The 17,197-nt window shown below is 33.5% G+C and overlaps 1 protein-coding gene across 3 annotated transcripts in view; it reads right to left on the bottom strand.

Annotated features, from left to right (window-relative positions):
* Positions 1-12,147, bottom strand: part of LOC127791836 (probable sugar phosphate/phosphate translocator At1g06470) — a 68,144-nt gene extending 55,997 nt beyond the window's left edge. Inside the window, exons 1-4 of one of the 3 annotated variants that reach the window (XM_052321963.1) lie at positions 11,788-12,147; positions 11,395-11,447; positions 10,655-11,293; positions 10,373-10,542 (exon numbers count right to left, since the gene is read on the bottom strand). In XM_052321963.1, coding sequence (XP_052177923.1) covers positions 10,373-10,542; positions 10,655-10,917 — 433 coding nt within the window. In that variant the 5' untranslated portion in view covers positions 10,918-11,293; positions 11,395-11,447; positions 11,788-12,147. Of the gene's footprint in view, positions 1-10,372; positions 10,543-10,654; positions 11,448-11,787 lie in introns of those variants that run through there. The other 2 variants (XM_052321962.1, XM_052321964.1) reach the window with 2 other exon arrangements.
* Between the last annotated feature and the right edge of the window lie 5,050 nt (positions 12,148-17,197).

The raw sequence follows: 17,197 nt of genomic DNA, 5'->3' as shown, positions 1-17,197 counted from the left end.
GACAAATTTAGTCTGGGCCACCAATGCAGAAGGCAATTGCTACAAATGAAGGGTTTAGAGAGACAACGAAGTAGGAGAGCCAACTAGAGTGGGATAAAGGAACAAAGGATCGACGAAAATAAATTTCTTAGGGACAAGAAACATTTCAAGGGGGGAAATTTTGTCACATTCCAAGGGTATCATTTGTAATTTTGGTTTTCTGTAATTTGTTTTTTTTTTTTAATTTTTATTTATGTTAGGGTTATTTGTCTTAGAGGTTGTTAGGATATTTTTTTCCTTTTGTCTTTTTCCCTTTTTGTCTTGTAGCTTAGGCAGTTACAATGTTTTGTCTTATAGCTATAGCCGTAAGCTTATATATTAAGCCAAAGCCTTTGTTGGAGGATATATGGAATTAATGAAACTTCTGTAATTCCCTCTTATCTTCTGTGATCTCCTTTCTCTCTTCTACTCTCATCTTCTTGCTACTATTTCTTTCTTAATATTTCTCTCTCTCTCTCTCTCTCTCTCTCTCTCTCTCGATTATCTTCTCTCCCTCTCATCTGATTTTTTCCCAAATTTCTCTCTTAATTTCCAAATCCCCTTTCACACCCTAGTTCAAGCCTAAGGGTGCGACAAAAGTTTCCTTACAAACATAACCACAACATTATCTTAGGCTTTAAATTGTGAGAATTGGAAGAATGCTACGAATGTTGAAATGCAGGCCCCAGAGAAAAACAGTACTTGGGAGATCATGGATTTGCCAAAAAGAAAGAAATGGGTGGGATGTAAGTCAAGTATAGAGCAGATGGGACACCTAAGAGGTATAAAACTAGGTTGGTGGCTAAAGGGTACACTCAAACATATGGGATAGATTATCAAGAAACTTTGGCCTCAGTTGCCAAAATGAACACAATGAGAATCCTTTTGTCTCTAGCAAATAACTTTGACTGGCCTTTGCAACTGTAATTTGAATAGAAACGAACAAAGATGAAAACCAGACAAAGACAAGAGAGAGCAAAAGAGAAACTGTCTGAAAAATGCCTCAATCAATACTTCATTACTGATAGGGGAACACCTATTTATACAACTGACCTATCTCTTTAATAACACTTTAAACATAACAAATAACAACTACAAGTAGCAGCTATTACTGAACAAATACAACAGACACTAATCAGCAACTCAAAGGCTTCAACCAGCTTTAATTCCTTCAACATGCCCCCTCAATGTAGACTTCCTGGTAGTAGTAGAACTCAACTGCTTAGCCTCATCTGAATTTGAGTTTGCTATTATAAGAGCATGAACAGTAGACCACCAAAGCCCAAGTTTGTTACATAGAAAAGAGAACCTGTCTTTTAGCAACCCTTTGGTGAAAATATCTGCTACTTGATACAAGATAGGAACATACCTAATCCCAATATCTCCATTTTCCACCTTCTCTCTAACAAAGTGAACATCTATCTCAATATGCTTTGTACGAGAGTGAAATACTAGATATTCTGCTATGCTCTTAGCTGCTAGATTATCACACCACAAAACTGGAACATGAGACAAGGAATAACCCAACTCAATGAAGAGGGATTTTAACCACATAACTTTAGTTACACCTTGTGCCATAGCTCGATACTCAGCTTCTCCCACTGAGTGAGCAACAATAGACTGCTTTCTTGAGCTCCATACCAACAAATTTGAACCAAGAAACACACAAATACCACTTGCAGATTTTCTAGTTACCTTGCAGCCAGCATGATCTGCATCAGTGTAAACTATCAAGGCTAAATCAGATACATTAGGTGTAAACAATAGCCCCAAGTCAATAGTACCTTTCAAATACCGAAGTAAATGCTTACAAGCTATCCAATGTTGTATTTTAGGAGTAGACAATAATTGACTCAGCTTATTTACCACAAATGAAATATCTGGCCAGGTGTAGGTTAAGTATTGAGGGAACCTATAATGGTTCTATACAGTGACGGATCTGAGAAAATATCACCTTCATCAGTAAAAGAAATCCCCAAATTCACTAGGTATTACATGGCTTGCAATCGTACAAAATAGGTGTATTATCGAACCTAAGGCTTTGAGAGCAAAATAGGTGTTCAAATCATGTATGCAGACTTTAAGAGCTAAAGAATCAGAACCCGTGATAAGGATATCATCCACATACACCAAAAGAAATAACACAGCCTTAGGGGATCGTTTAATGAACAAGGATGCATCTAAGACTGACCAAATAAAACCCCAACTTTGTAAAGTTTGGCATAGCTTGGTGTACCAAGCTCTTGGGGCTTGCTTTAGTCCATAAAGGGACTTCTAAAGTTTGCAAACATAAGATGGAAACTGAGAATTAGTAAATCCTTCCGGCTGTGCCATATATACATCTTCAGTTAGATCTCCATTCAAGAAGGCATTGTTAATATCAACCTGCTATATATCCCAACCAAATTTTATAGCCAAAGAAAAGAGAACTCTTATTGTTGGAGCCTTTACAATAGGGCTAAAAGTCTCACCATAATCTATACCAGGGGTTTGTAAGAAACCCTTAGCTACCAAACGAGCCTTGTGTCTAAGAATGAATCCATCAGATTTGTACTTGACACGAAATACCCATTTACACCCAATAAGATTCATATATGATGAGAAGGAAACCAAATCCCAAGTGTGATTAAACTATAAAACAGTGAATTTCTCCTACATATCCTTAGCCCAATGAGGATCTAAGAGAGCTTCATGCACTGAGTTAGGTTCTAAGGTAGTTAACAACACATGAGGAGAAGTAGCCAAAGACAATTTAGCTTGAGATCAAGTAAGCATAGGATGAATTGAAGGTGCTGGAGGAAGTTTGTACTTAGGTACATGAGAAGGTTGACAGACATAATGTCTAGATGAAGATGAAGAAGAGTGTTGAGATACAGCTGGGTTCTCCAAAGGCACTAGAAAGTTGTTGACTGAGCTACCATTATTAGTGTGTGATAAGGGAGAAGCTGAGGACTGTCTCACCCAAGGAACACTTGAAGAAAAAGAGGAAAGATAACAAAAAACTTCAGTTGAAGGTCCAGCAGAGTTAGCCGTAGATATTGAATTACCAGATGACCGAAAAATATTAGGATAGAGATATTCATTAGGGTTAAATTGAACATGCATTGAAACATACCCTGTTTGCTCTCCCTGAAGGATGTAAGCACTTATACCATGCTTGATCATGACTATACCATGCTTGATCATGACTATACCCAATGAAAACACACTTAAAGGAATGAAAATCAAACTTATGCAAGTTATAAGGTCTGAGATAGGGAAAACAAGTACACCCAAAAGGTTGAAGAGCAAAATAGTTAGGCTGTTTATGATAGAGTAGCTCAAATGGACATGAAAAATTAAGAACAAATGAAGGTAAAAGATTAATGAGATAAACAGCTATGTGGAAGGCTGCAACCCAAAAGGACAAAGGCATTCGAGCATGAGCTAGCAAGGTTAGTCCCATTTCAGCAATATGACGATATTTTCTCTCAGCTACACCATTTTGTTGATGTGTATAAAGACAAGAAAAACGAGACTGAATATCATAAGTACGAAGGTAGGGTAAAAAGGCCTTAAACTCACCCGCATTATCAATTTGTAAGGCTTACAACTTTGAGTTATACTATAATTCAGCTAGCTTATGAAAGTTTATAAAGGTTTGTAGGGCATCAGATTTCAACTTTAAAGGATAAAGCCATGAGTATCTTATGTAAGCATCAACAAAGACAATATAGTAACAATAACCCTCAATAGAAGTAACAAGTGTTGGACCCCAAACATCGGAATAAACTAATCCCAGAGGGTTTTTAGTTGTGATTGGACAACTAGAAAAAGGAAGTTGATGTGATTTGCCAACCTTACAGGAGTCACAAAAAGAAAGAGCAGACTTTGGACAAGAAACTTGAATTTTATTCGGCACATGTTTTAGTACATAATAGGCAGGGTGCCCTAATTTGGCATGCCATTGTTGTCCTACACAGTCTGCTTGAGCTACATTTACATTCAAGGGCAGATCTGGAGAAATCAAATTCTGTCGTATACAACTTTTATTAGAAAAGGAAGGAACAACGTCTGAAATCTTGAAACAACGCTTGGCAACAAGTCCTGAGGTCTCAAAAGAGTGATGGTCTAAGATGATTTGGGCACAGCAAAATCAAAAGCTGACACCAATTGATACAGGCCATCTCTAAGGATTCCTCGAAGTAACACCAACCTGGAGTCCTTGTCCTTAATCAAACAAGAAGTAGAGTTAAACTCAACAACTACATTGTTATCTCTTGTAAGTTGAGAAACACTAAGAAGACTCTTCTTCATATGAGGAACATGTAGTACATTAGGCAACGAAAGAACAGATTGAGGACAAGATTGTGTATGCAAATGACCAACACCAACATGAGAAATAGGTAGGCCTTACCATCACCAACAGTAACCTTATCAGTGCCTTGATAAGGATATGATAGAGATAAGTTGTCGAGACTAGTGGTAATATGATTGGTTACACCAGAATCAACAAACCAAGGAGAATCAGCAAGAGAGAACAGCTGAGAAAAATTATCTATTGGTTGTGGCAGATAATTATAGGAAGAGGTAGAACCTAGATCAACCATAAAAGCTTCATTAGACTCACTAGGGCTAGCTAAATATGCATGTGGTTCTGTTTGGACCTGAAAACCACCTCCTCGACCAAACTGACCATAACCTTGTAATTGACCAGAACCTCATTGAAAATTTCTGTCAAATCGGTGGTAACACTTGTCCACAAAATGGCCAGGTTTGCCACATAACTGGCAATAGATTCTCCTGCCACCAAACCGGCCTCTACCTCAACCACCTCTATTCACATAGCCTCCTCCATGAGACATATTTCCTCCTCTAGTGTTATTAATTGAATCATTACCAGATCTAGAACCATAGTTGCAACATTGACATTAACAGCAGAATCAAAATTCACAAACAAAGAATAAACTGAATTCTTAGAGGCTAAGCGTTGTTCATGCATAAGGAGGAGATATTGCACTTTTTTTAAATTGATCTCATCCATCTGATAAGTAATCAAACTTACTACTATGTCATAGTTATGATCCAGACCATTCAAGATAGATAACAACAAATCCTTGTCACCTAGAGGTTCACCGATTGTAGCTAGAGCTTGTGCAATAGTCTTAATTCGCAGAATATAGTCATTAACAGAAAGCGAGTTTTTCTTAACTGACCACAATTGATGTTTCAATTGAAACGACTTTGCAATAGTCTGCTGCGAATACAGAGTTTCAAGTGAAGACCATACCTCCTTCGAAGTCTCACAATGTATCACCTGAGTGAGAACTTCCTTGTCCATTGTCGAGAATAACTAGCCAAGAAGCAGCTGGTCAAAACGAATCCATGTCATGTACACTAGATTCAAAATTATCAGACCAAAACCTTCTGCATCAAAATTTGGATTCAGAATGTACTTTGAAGGTGTCTGAGACTCATTTATGAACAAAAGAAGATCGAAGGCTCAAATGGTAGCTAAAACTTGTGCTTCCAAGAACAAGTAGTTATCGGTGTCGAGCTCAATTAGAACGAAATAATTTGATCGAGGCAGAGATGAGGCACTAGAATCGCGAGCAGCAACCATGGATGTGGGTCGTGGCTCTAATACCATGTAATTTGAATAGAAACGAACAAAGATGAAAACCAGACAAGGGATGAGAGAGAGAGAGAGAGAGCAAAAGATAAACTATCTGAAAAATGCCTCGATCAACACTTCATTATTGATAGGGGAACACCTATTTATACAACTAACCTATCTCTTTAATAACACTTTAAACATAACAAATAACAAAACTCAAAGGCTTCAACCAGCTTTAATTCCTTCAACAGCAACAATTTGATGTAAAAAATGCATTCTTACATGGAGATCTTGAGGAGGAAATCTACATGGAAATACCCCCAAGATTCAATAGAAGCATAGCTGCAAATAAGATTTGCAAACTCAAGAAGGCACTATACGGCTTGAAACAGTCACCAAGAGTCCGGTTTGGGAGATTTTCCAAGGTAATGTATTCCATGGGATATAAGCAGAGACGAGGGGATCACAAACTATTCATTAAACACTTAGGTTCAGATGTAGTTACTACTCTTGTAGTTTATGTTGATGACATCATAGTGACGGGAAATGACGAAAAGGAAAGGAAGAATTTGGGAAGGTGCTTAGCTAAGGAATTTGAGATTAAGGAACTAGGGAATTTGAAATATTTCATAGATATTGAAATGGCAGAATCAAGACAAGGGATCTTTATATCCCAAGATAAGTATGTCCTCGATCTCTTAAAAGACACAGGAAAATTAGCTTGCAAACCATCCAATATCTCGATTGATCCCAATCATAAACTTGGTGAAGTAGAGGGAGATAGATCTATAGACAAATAAGCATATCAAAGATTAGTTAGTCGACTAATTTATCTATTCCACACACAATCTGACATCGCCTATGCAGTTAGTGTAGTGAGTGAGCCAACTCATGCACAACCCCAAGGAGCTTCACTTACAAGCAGTCCACAAAATACTGCACTACCTTAAGGGAACCCTAGGAAAGGGGATTTTATTGAAGAAAGGAGACAAACTCACTCTGGAGGCCTACACAGATGTAGACTACGCAAGCTCTGTGGTTGATAGAAGATCCACCATGAGATATTGCATTTTCTTAGGAGAAAACCTAGTCACTTTGAGGAGCAAGAAGCAGAATGTAATAGCAAGATAAAGTCCAAAATCAGAATTTAGGGCAATGGCATAGGGTGTATGTGAACTACTATGGTTGAAGATCATTTTGGAAGATCTAAGACTCAAGTGGGGTGTTCCTATGAAGCTCTACTGCGACAAGAAGTCTACAATTAGCATTGCACATGATCCTATTCAACATGATCAAACAAAACATATTGAAGTTGACCAACACTTTATTAAGGAGAAGCTTGACAGTGGTTTCATTTGTACACCTTATGTACCAAGTGAATCACAGCTAGCAAATGTCCTAACCACGGGACTCAATAGTCTACCCTTTCATAAGATTCTAGCCAAACTAAGAATGGACAATGTCTATTCACTAGCTTAATAGGGAGTGTCAAGAATCAAGGCTATCATTGTCAAGAATCAAGGCTGGAATTAAGTATAGAATTCTAGAATTTAAGTATAGAGAGTTAAGGCGAGAATTAAGGATGTGCTAGTCTTTTGTATATAGAAGTTTACCTTAAGTATGTGATTAGGAAATTTGCCTCTGTTTTCAAATTTGTAAATCATCTACTGTATATATAATTCCACTGATTCAATGAAGAATATACAGAAATTCTTACCCTAATTCTCCACAATTAGTATAACCCAACAAAGGTGAACCATTTTCAATTGTAGTCTCTTTTGTAGAATGGCAACTTGAGATAATAGAGAACTTAGTGTATACTGAAGAGAAATGTAACATCACAGAGCATATACATGCAGGATCTGTGACCAAAATTTTAAGCTTTTGATACTAATTGCAGTATTAACCAAGATGTACCCAGATAAAAGGATTGACTGAAAATCTATTCCAATTTTTAACAATCAAGAGCTTATTTGTTGAAAATGAATGGGAGAAATAAGGGCCATATAACATTAAATGATGCCCCAAAGTAGCCAAAACATTTGTAACGAATTTATACATGAAATAACTTAGAAGGGAACAAGGATATATACTCTTCATAATCTGGATGACAAGTAATCATTGTTCTAGACAATGAAAACCAATAAATGAGAGAACTAGATACTCATCTCAAAGTATATACAAAAGACAACTGCCAATCTTTTTGCATGGAAACGAATCAAGTCAAAACAACTTAAAAACAAATTCTCATACTATTCCTGTGAGACATGCACCCTTAAAACTCCCATTGTGAAACAAATAAAATACCAAGAGAAAAGAAATACCCTAAGAGTTGAAATATTTTAGAAATTCCAAATATGAAACTGAAAATAACTTGACTGGCAGTCTTCTGAATCTAAACTAAGTCCTACTATGCAATTGAAATTTTGTCAACTATGATATTGATGTAGGACTCAGTGCAAAGGAGTTCATGGAGGAATCAGATCTAAACAAGACAATGAACTCTGAAACCAAGCCTGAGGTAATATTATTATTTGACCAAGATGATAAGAATGGTTTGAAATCTGGTAGTTGATCAGACCACTCTATTTCATAGCTTTCATTGTGATGTATGATTTTTTATTTTTTTTTTGGGGTGGTGGGGAGGGAGCAGAAAATTCTTCAATATGCTAATTGATATGACCTCAATCTAAAACCCCGACAAAAAGATAACTTTGAAGGAAAAAAAGAAAAGAAAAGTAGGAATAGAAAGAACAAGAAAAGAAATGAAAAGAGGATAAATTTCACACCAAATGAAGCATCAAAAGATTTTGCAACAACAATTTGTCCACTATATTGGCAAGCTAGAATTCATTTAGCCTCAAAAGACTAAGGCTTAGAATGTTGTTTGTTGTAGTATACCCACTTTACTAGGACCCTCATGGTTTTAGCAGGGAATCAACTACAATTTTCTTCTACTTTTATAGACTGTAAAATATCCACATAATCCTGTCATTCCTAATGGAACTGCAGACACTAAACGATCTAACTCCACTAGGATTTTTAGGAAAAGAATTAGATAAATAGGACAATAAAGATGAAAGATAATTAAAGAGACAAACTGATGAAGTGAGGAATAGAGAAGTGAAGATAATAGTAAATTTAGAAAATATCATTGAAGAGATAGAAAAAGAGAGCACAAATATCTTAATTATGTGTCAAATTTTATTCTACGAGGAAAAAAATTCACATTTATATGGTGATTGAATCTTTGTAAGATCCCTAAAGATAGGTGGAAAATGTTTAGATCCTGAAAGTCTTAGAAAATATCCTAGCTTATAAGATCTCAAACTAAGAAACGAATAAACTCCTGGGAAGTTACTGTGTAGTTTCAGATACCAATAGACACTTCCAAAAATGTCTGGCACTCATCCAAATATATCTTATTGGTTTTACTCTTCCAGAACAGTTGAAGGACACACATATCCAAAGGCAGACATATGGATGTCTATCACTCAAAAAAAAAACACAGAATTACATTACAAATTTAAGAAATTGATTTTGTGTATCTTACTAAGAATGATTCTTGTTTTATTTTTCATCTTACTAAGAATGTTTAGACAAGCAGCTCAGCACACTTCACCATAACTGGTACTGATATCACAACAATCTGAAGAATGCTTGTTCCAAGTGATTTTCCATATTTATGTTGTTCTCACAGCAGCTTCAAGAGTGTTAGGAGGAATGAGCACTCACAGAATAAATAGTTTATTTAATCTGTTTCACTATGTACATATCTTACAAAAAACCCTAAATGTGTTGCCTTCTAAGAAGCATGGGCACTTATTATGAAGGCATCCTATCGTATTGATCATGGACAGTCGTTGAGAACTTCCAAGTGCCTATCAACTAGTCATCCATGTCCACTGATCTTTTATGTCCATTACTTAAACAAAGTTATAAGTTTTAAAAAAAAAAAAAAATAAGCCACAAATCAATAGCAAAGTATAAACAATATAGAAGCTTTATATTTTTAAGAATTTTCAATCTCAAAACTCTTATGAATATAATGTCTACAACATATACTAAGACTTTTTAATCAATGTTATTTCTGATTGTATAAAGAAGGCGGGCCCTTGGTAGCAATGATAAGGTTGCTACTTCATGAATAGAAGGTCAAAAATTCGAGTTGCTAAAAGTCTCTTTGCAAAAAAGAAAGGATAAGGTTCCATACAAAAATGACCTTTCCCCAAACCTTGCAAATTAGAAGCCTTGTATACTAGGAAACCCCTTTATTTCCAATAATTAGAATGTGAATTAATTAGTCAACGTATATGAAGATACATAATTTTTTTTATTTATTTGGAGTGTTCTTGATTTGTCTTGCCCTATATTTTTTTAAATTATCATGTCAGCATGTCCAGTAACCATATCGGTGCTTCTTACATTGTCTTGGAAAAGTAAATCTAATGTCCTGTATTCATATATGTGCTTCTTACACTGCCCCCAAAAAGTAATATAACCACAAGACAGAATGATTTTTTCTTGCTATTCCAGTTATACATATCTGGCATAACGAAGTTATAAATCAGTATGCATCAATATGTAGTCTTTAGAAAAAAGAAAAGAGTTAACAGAACCTGCAAGACTGATCAAGAAAATCACTCAGAAAAAACATTGAATGACATGAAAATCCCTGAACTAATACAACAAATCAACATTTATATGTGAACTGGTTAAGCAAAGGAAAAGACAGCATGCAGAAAGCCATATAGTTACCTCTCAAAAAGTAATCTCTCCATGACATAGATACACTTGGCTGAAATTTTTGAGACCAAAACCACGTAATAGCCTTTGATAACACAGCTTGCATTGCAAAGTGAACTGTATTCATCAACAGGGGAGCTGGGAACTTTCCCAATTTGTCTCCTAACAGAGTTTTATTATACCTGGCACAAAAGAAACTGTATTAAGATGAAGAAACAACTGTATTGCTGTCATAAGAAAAATATTATGAATCAAACATTTAGGAAACCATAATTGAGTAAACGAGAAACTTACACGGTCAACAATGTGCTGAAAATGTACCAGACAAGTATAAAGAACAATGTCTTCAGCACATCAGCAGTAGAAATAGCAACTTTGCTACTTGATTGTGATGAATCATGTATATTCATAGAAACGGACTCATTATGTCCAAGATCCAAGAAATCTTGATCTATTTGAGTCCCATTTTCAACCTCAAAATGTGCATAACTTCCATTTCCTGTTCTCATGCCAAGAGCAGAAATACCATCCTCAATGTTATCGCCATTCATCTGCATACTTTTTGGCTGAAAACTTTCTATACTGGTTGCTGTTCCTGTTGGAATGTACCTATTCTATACCAACTTCTTGTGGCAAAAGGTAATACAAAGTGGAAGTCTTCTATAAGTTGATCCACATTTTCTAGTGGATCATCTATGAGGATTTCCCCGTCTTCATTGCACCAACCTGAGAATGAAGGATCCCTTGGAAAACCTGACCCTTGACTTCTTCTCTCACTTAAGTTATTTCACATGGACTCAATCTTTTCTCAATTCTAGAACCACCATAGACCATCTCATTTCCTATTTGAGCTCAGAGCCATCTAAAATCCAGCTTTCCAAGCCACTCAAAGGACAACAGTTACCTTCAAACTTAACTTCAGTCTTCAGCCACCTAGGTGGTGCAAGACAAATCAAATCAACCACAAAAGCTTGTCCTGATGAACTCAAAATGTGCAAATTCACGGATATCAAATCAAGCAATAACTGACTAACTGCAATGCTTGTCAAATAAGCAAGTCCAATTCTTCCACGCTCCGGAAGGCCACCTGTTATCGTGAGAAGTTGCACCAGAAGCAGCCACAATTACACAATTCAATAAACATAACAAATGCGCAAACGTACATGGAACTGTTAAAGACGTCAAAATATAAAACGAATCAAATATTATCAATCACTAAAACTCCTGATTTGTCCGTACGAAACATTTAGACCTACAAAATCGAAGAAAAGAATACAAACTCTCCGGCAAGAGTCCAGCCGCAAACAATCCAATGACACGCAGTTGGCCAGCCAAAACACTCAAGACAGAGAATGGCGCGATTCCAGAAGCATAAGAGTGAGGCTAGTTCATGCACAAGCGTTATTTACATAGAGAAAGAGACTAACCTGAGCTCCAAGAGATCAATGAAGCGTCTGATCGGAGAACAACAAGATCTGATCCGCTTCTCTTGTATTGATCGGCTCCTCCGCGAACACAGAGAGATTCAGAGATGTTTTCGGATTAATCGGACAGAATGTTAACGTCATTTTGGCGTTGGCTCCATATCTTGTGAATGAAGCCTTGCTGCCGCAACATTCATAATCATATAAAGATTGATTCGAAACAAAGAAAAGGCAGGAGAGAGGAGAGGATTAAGATCCGGTGATTAGTGCACGGTTCCCCGGTTACGTACTTGCCTGATATTCCACATCTATCCCATTCACCCTAAATTTTTCAAAGCACAATCCTATTTGTTCTTCCGAAAATGTTATTTATATTAGGATCTTTTTACATGTATAGGAAGAAATATAGCTTTGATGCTCCCCATATAAAATGCTATTTAACTTCATGAATAGAACTTTTATCATTTATCATCAAAATGTCATGGATAAGAGAAGTCAATACTTCATCCAAAAATAACGATTACAAATTAGATAAAATTATTTTTGTCATTTAACATCTTTAATTATTCTCTCGATAATTTAACTATTTGAGTAAGTAATATTTTTTTTATATTAACACCTAATATATTTATATTGATGTAATATAAAAGTACATTATATGAATATACAATATTACTTAAAATAGCATACTTCATGATTGAAAGGTATTAGTAGAAGGATCAAATAGCATTATTCTTATTTAAATTAAAGAGATGACGACTTGACAATAAAATAAGTAAATTTTAAATAATATTAATTAATAGTTACAGTTTTATTTTTTATTTATTTTCAAAAAATTAAAAAAATGAGTTTTGACTTAATAATAAAGTTCAAAAAAAAAAAAAAAACTTCTCGCCCATCTACAACTATGGAAATACTCTTGCAACCGGAATATTGGCTACTAGTAACTCTAAACAAATAAAAAAATATATACTTAAATTGTGTTGCATTAAACAATATATCCTAAATCAAACAATGTCTTTGAGATTTTAAAAATAAAATCTTATTTTGACTTTATAAATTATGTTGTATTACACCCGCATTTAAATATGAAAATGAGAAAGAGCAAAAATAAGAGAGAGAGAGACAAAGATATAAGCACGGGCCAAGTTTTATCGGGTGTTGTGACGACCATCCAATAATGATTGATTTCGATTCATTTTTTTATTTTTTTATTTATGTTATCAACTTTTTCAAGAAATTATATTTAAAAAAAAACTTGAGAAATTTCACAATCTATTGAAATACTTTCATGTTTGTTTCAAGAAATTCTACAGTCCAGTTTTTTTTTTAAATATATAAAAACTAAATACTTATAAGTAATATTTATATATTATATATATTAACATTAGATTTTATTAATATATAAATTAGGATTAAAATTTCTAAATATATTTAGTTAAAGATTATGAAATAAAATTTTCAAGTATAACAATAATTTAAAAATATTTTCTATAATTATACCATATTTTAATATATTTTCAGAAAATATACATATATTTTTAATTTAGAATTATATTTTTAATATAATTCTATCAAATAAAATTTATGTATATAGTTTAGAAAAAGTAAAGAACCCAAGGGTAAAGTGGTCATTTAATGATAGGTGTAATTTATGATTTATATGCATTTGTATTAAGTATGAGTAGAATGAATCCGGTCTCGATCTCGTTACTAATTTTGTATAATAAATAGGATTAAGGTTGTTAAAATTAAAAAAATATCCATAAAATAAAATCATAAACTCGGATAATAAAATTATAAAATTTTAAAAATAATTAAAAATATCCTTTAATATATGTAAATATATGTTCAGAATGACATAATTTTATTAAAAAATAATTAATATTATTTAATAGTATAATTATTATACTTTATAACTTTATTTCTAATTAATAAAATACATATATCTACCTATTTCAAAATAATTTCATTTATTGATTTCAAAAATACTAAATAATATAAAATTTATAAATATTAAGTCCATTTGCCATAATTTATCCATAATTAAAATTTTAAATATTAATTTATATATAATGTGAATTTCAAAGTTTATTAAATTTATCACCGAGTTTACAGTATTAAATCGCAAATCAATTATAATTCTATAAAAATTCAAGTTTATAAGTGAGTTCACTCATTTAAAATTACATAACTCGTACGACTTAACTCACGAGTTTGACAACAATAAATATGATCAAATAATAATATCTAAAAACATATGCATTTGCATGCTTATTCACAACTGTACTATTATATAAATTAATATTATATTTTAATATTATAAAGTCATGTCAGTAAAGTATTTTCTTAAAATGCCATTTATGTTTCTGATTTTAAAAAATTAATTGTCTTAATAAGTTTACCATTACACTAATTTTTCAAATAACTTTACCATTACACTAAAACTCAAACTATTTAAATTGAACCTAAAAAGATTAAAATGTAAATTATTTAAAAATCAGCACAAACTTAAAACTAAATACAAAGTTTGATATATTATTAAAAAATTAAACTAAATATAAAGTTTAATATAATTTTGAAAATAATTTAAAAATCATTATAAAATTAAAATTAAATAAAAACTTATAATAATTTGCCCTTTTCTAATTAAAGTGAAAATTTCATCAACCAATCTTGCGTTTTTTAAAAATGCCACTAACTTTTCTTGACTTCATAAACTATGTAACACATAAGCCCCTTTTTTGTTAAAAGAATAGTAATTAGTTTTTTTAAATTCCTAAACTAGGATTGCCTCTTTCTCTCCAACGTGTTTACATAAAAGCAAAAAAGAAAAATAAAATAGTAGCTGAATATTACTAGCCAAACATATCTAGGTTTTTTTCATCATTGTCGTTGATGACTAATAGAAACACTGATAATGAATAATAATGGAAAGATATATAAAAGGAGTCTATCACTAGTGGGGTTTCTACAATTCCATCCCAATTGCAAACATGGGATTGCAAAAATCTTGTTGACAAATGGGGTTGATAGAAATGTCATTATTATTGAGACAAATGAAAATAAAAAGATATATATAGAGATTTTTTTTTTTGGGGGGGAGGGGGGACGAGAATTGTTTGAATTTATCTCTTCTATCACTATCTTAATCAATAATGTCTTGTGAGAAAATCTTCGACAACCACATCCCAAAAACTTATTCACTATTAGTGAAATTTTGCAAATCAAGGAGAGAGATGCAAAAATCCTATCATGAGGGTTTTTATAGAAAGCCTAATCAATCAGTGGAGTTTCTAGCAAAACTTCAATCAATCACCGACAACTAGTAAGAGAGTGGAAAATGGAAGAAAAAAAAATAAAGTTGTCGCGTGGAACAATTGCTTGAATTAACACGTGGGAAATTAGAGAGAAATAGAGATAAAATGAGAGATGAGAGAGAAAAAATAGTTTAAATATAAAGGCAAAATAGTCAATTCATGATCTATTAATAGGACGAGAGAGTGAGTGGCATTTTAAAATCACAGGGTAATCAATGCAATTTGATTAGACTTAGGGTAATATGTGAAATTTTTCCAAACATAAAGTAATATTCCGAACTCACAAAGAAAAGAAAAGGGGTTAGATAAAAAGAAAAGTAACTATAAAACTAAAAAAAAAAAACAAGGGTAAATTTCATAAACTATTCCTAAAGTGTGTTTAAATTGGTTACCCTATATTTTTTAAAATGCCATTAACCTTCCTTAAGATAGCATACCCTTTATTGTTATATAATAGCAATTAATTTTATTTAAAAAAAATCTCAAAATGCGCTTATAATTAAAAAAAAAAAAAAAAGGCCCTCACCAGCTATCACCACGACGGCAACCGACAAGTTTAGAACACATAGACTACAAAGAAAAGAATAACACATTGTCGATCAATTTTTTCTTAGATGGATAAAGAGAAATAAGATAAAAATGAGAGAGATAAAGATAGAAAGAGAAAGAAGATCAGTAAATCATTGCCTATAGAAAAAGATAGAGATATGAAAATAAAGACAGAGAAAAATAAAAAGAAAGACACTCAGTTCTAAAAACAAAAAAATCATCATTGAGAGAGACAGTTGATGACCACCACTATTGTTTGAGCTCTATTCTCGATTGAGATGAACTCAAAAAATCTTCAAGTTCTTTCAAATTATTTTCTAGGTTTTTATAGGGTATCTTCAAGATCACAAGAAAGATAAAAGAATAGATAAATAGAGTGATACATATATAAAGAGAGAAAGATGAGCGAGAAATTTACTAGCTATTATTTGTCATCGCCCTCACCATTCTTTATCATAATTGATGCCTAAAAGGTTTCCAAATCCCCTATTCTAAACTCGCTAGAGTCAATCTTTGCCACGAGATTCCAACCTTGTCGCATTGGTCACATTTAGTGGGTTTGTGTAAAGAGACATTTTTTCCGATCTCAAATCGCCAGCACAAGAGACAAAAGAAATGGACACATCAATGCCTGTGCTTGTCATTACTGAAATCAATGTGAGGAAGAAGGAAAAGTCTTGAGAGCCACATAGGGTGATTGGCGGGCTTACCGAATGGGGGTAAAAAGATGAAATTGCCCCGTCCACTTTGTAAATTTGCAAGCCATTGCCCTGCTCTCTCATCTCCCCTCCCATGGTTGTCACTGCCCTCGGCTCGCGCGTCGCGCCTCGCTATCCTCGCCTCTGTCGCCTCGCTGCCCTCACCTCCATCGCCTAGCCTCGCCGTGCAACGACGGTCGGTGAGGCGAGGTGAGGCAACAAGGAGCGGCGGCGAGCCGAGGGCAGCGATGACCATGGGAAGGGAGATGGGAGAGTAAGACAGTGGCTTGCAAATTTGCAAAGTGAGCGGGGGCAATTTCATTATTTTGCCCCCATTCGATAATTGCATCGGTAAGCTTGTCTGGCCCTATAAAATGACTTGAGGAAGAAATGAGTACAAGAGAGAGAAAGCATGAGGGAATGGATTAAAAATAAGGGTCAAATCATTAATTTTTATTATCATTATAACTTATAGGTTGTTTGGCTTACTGTTTTTAATTGGAGCTTTTAAGTTAGTTAGTAGTTAGTATAAAAGTTGTGTGGTATTTAAGTTGATAGTGTGTTTGGATAAATATGCTTTTAAGCTGTGAATTAATAGTTATGTGTTTGGTTTATAAAATCTGATAAATTGTCAAAACTTGACAAAAAGACTAAAATAGATATGATGTTAAATAATACAAATAAAATTTATAAAAATATCATTTTTAATAAAAAATAGATTAATTATACCTACTTATTAAAAAATATATCAATATAATATATATATCTTTTATTTTTTAAAAAAATAGTACCATTAATATATTTACAATATATATATATACCTGTAAGCGTATATATTGTATATAC

Source organism: Diospyros lotus, chromosome 15 (assembly GCF_014633365.1).
Source record: "Diospyros lotus cultivar Yz01 chromosome 15, ASM1463336v1, whole genome shotgun sequence".
Classification (NCBI taxonomy): Eukaryota; Viridiplantae; Streptophyta; class Magnoliopsida; order Ericales; family Ebenaceae; genus Diospyros; species Diospyros lotus.
Note: the sequence above shows the minus strand (reverse complement) of the source record. Positions and strands in the feature narration are given on the sequence as shown.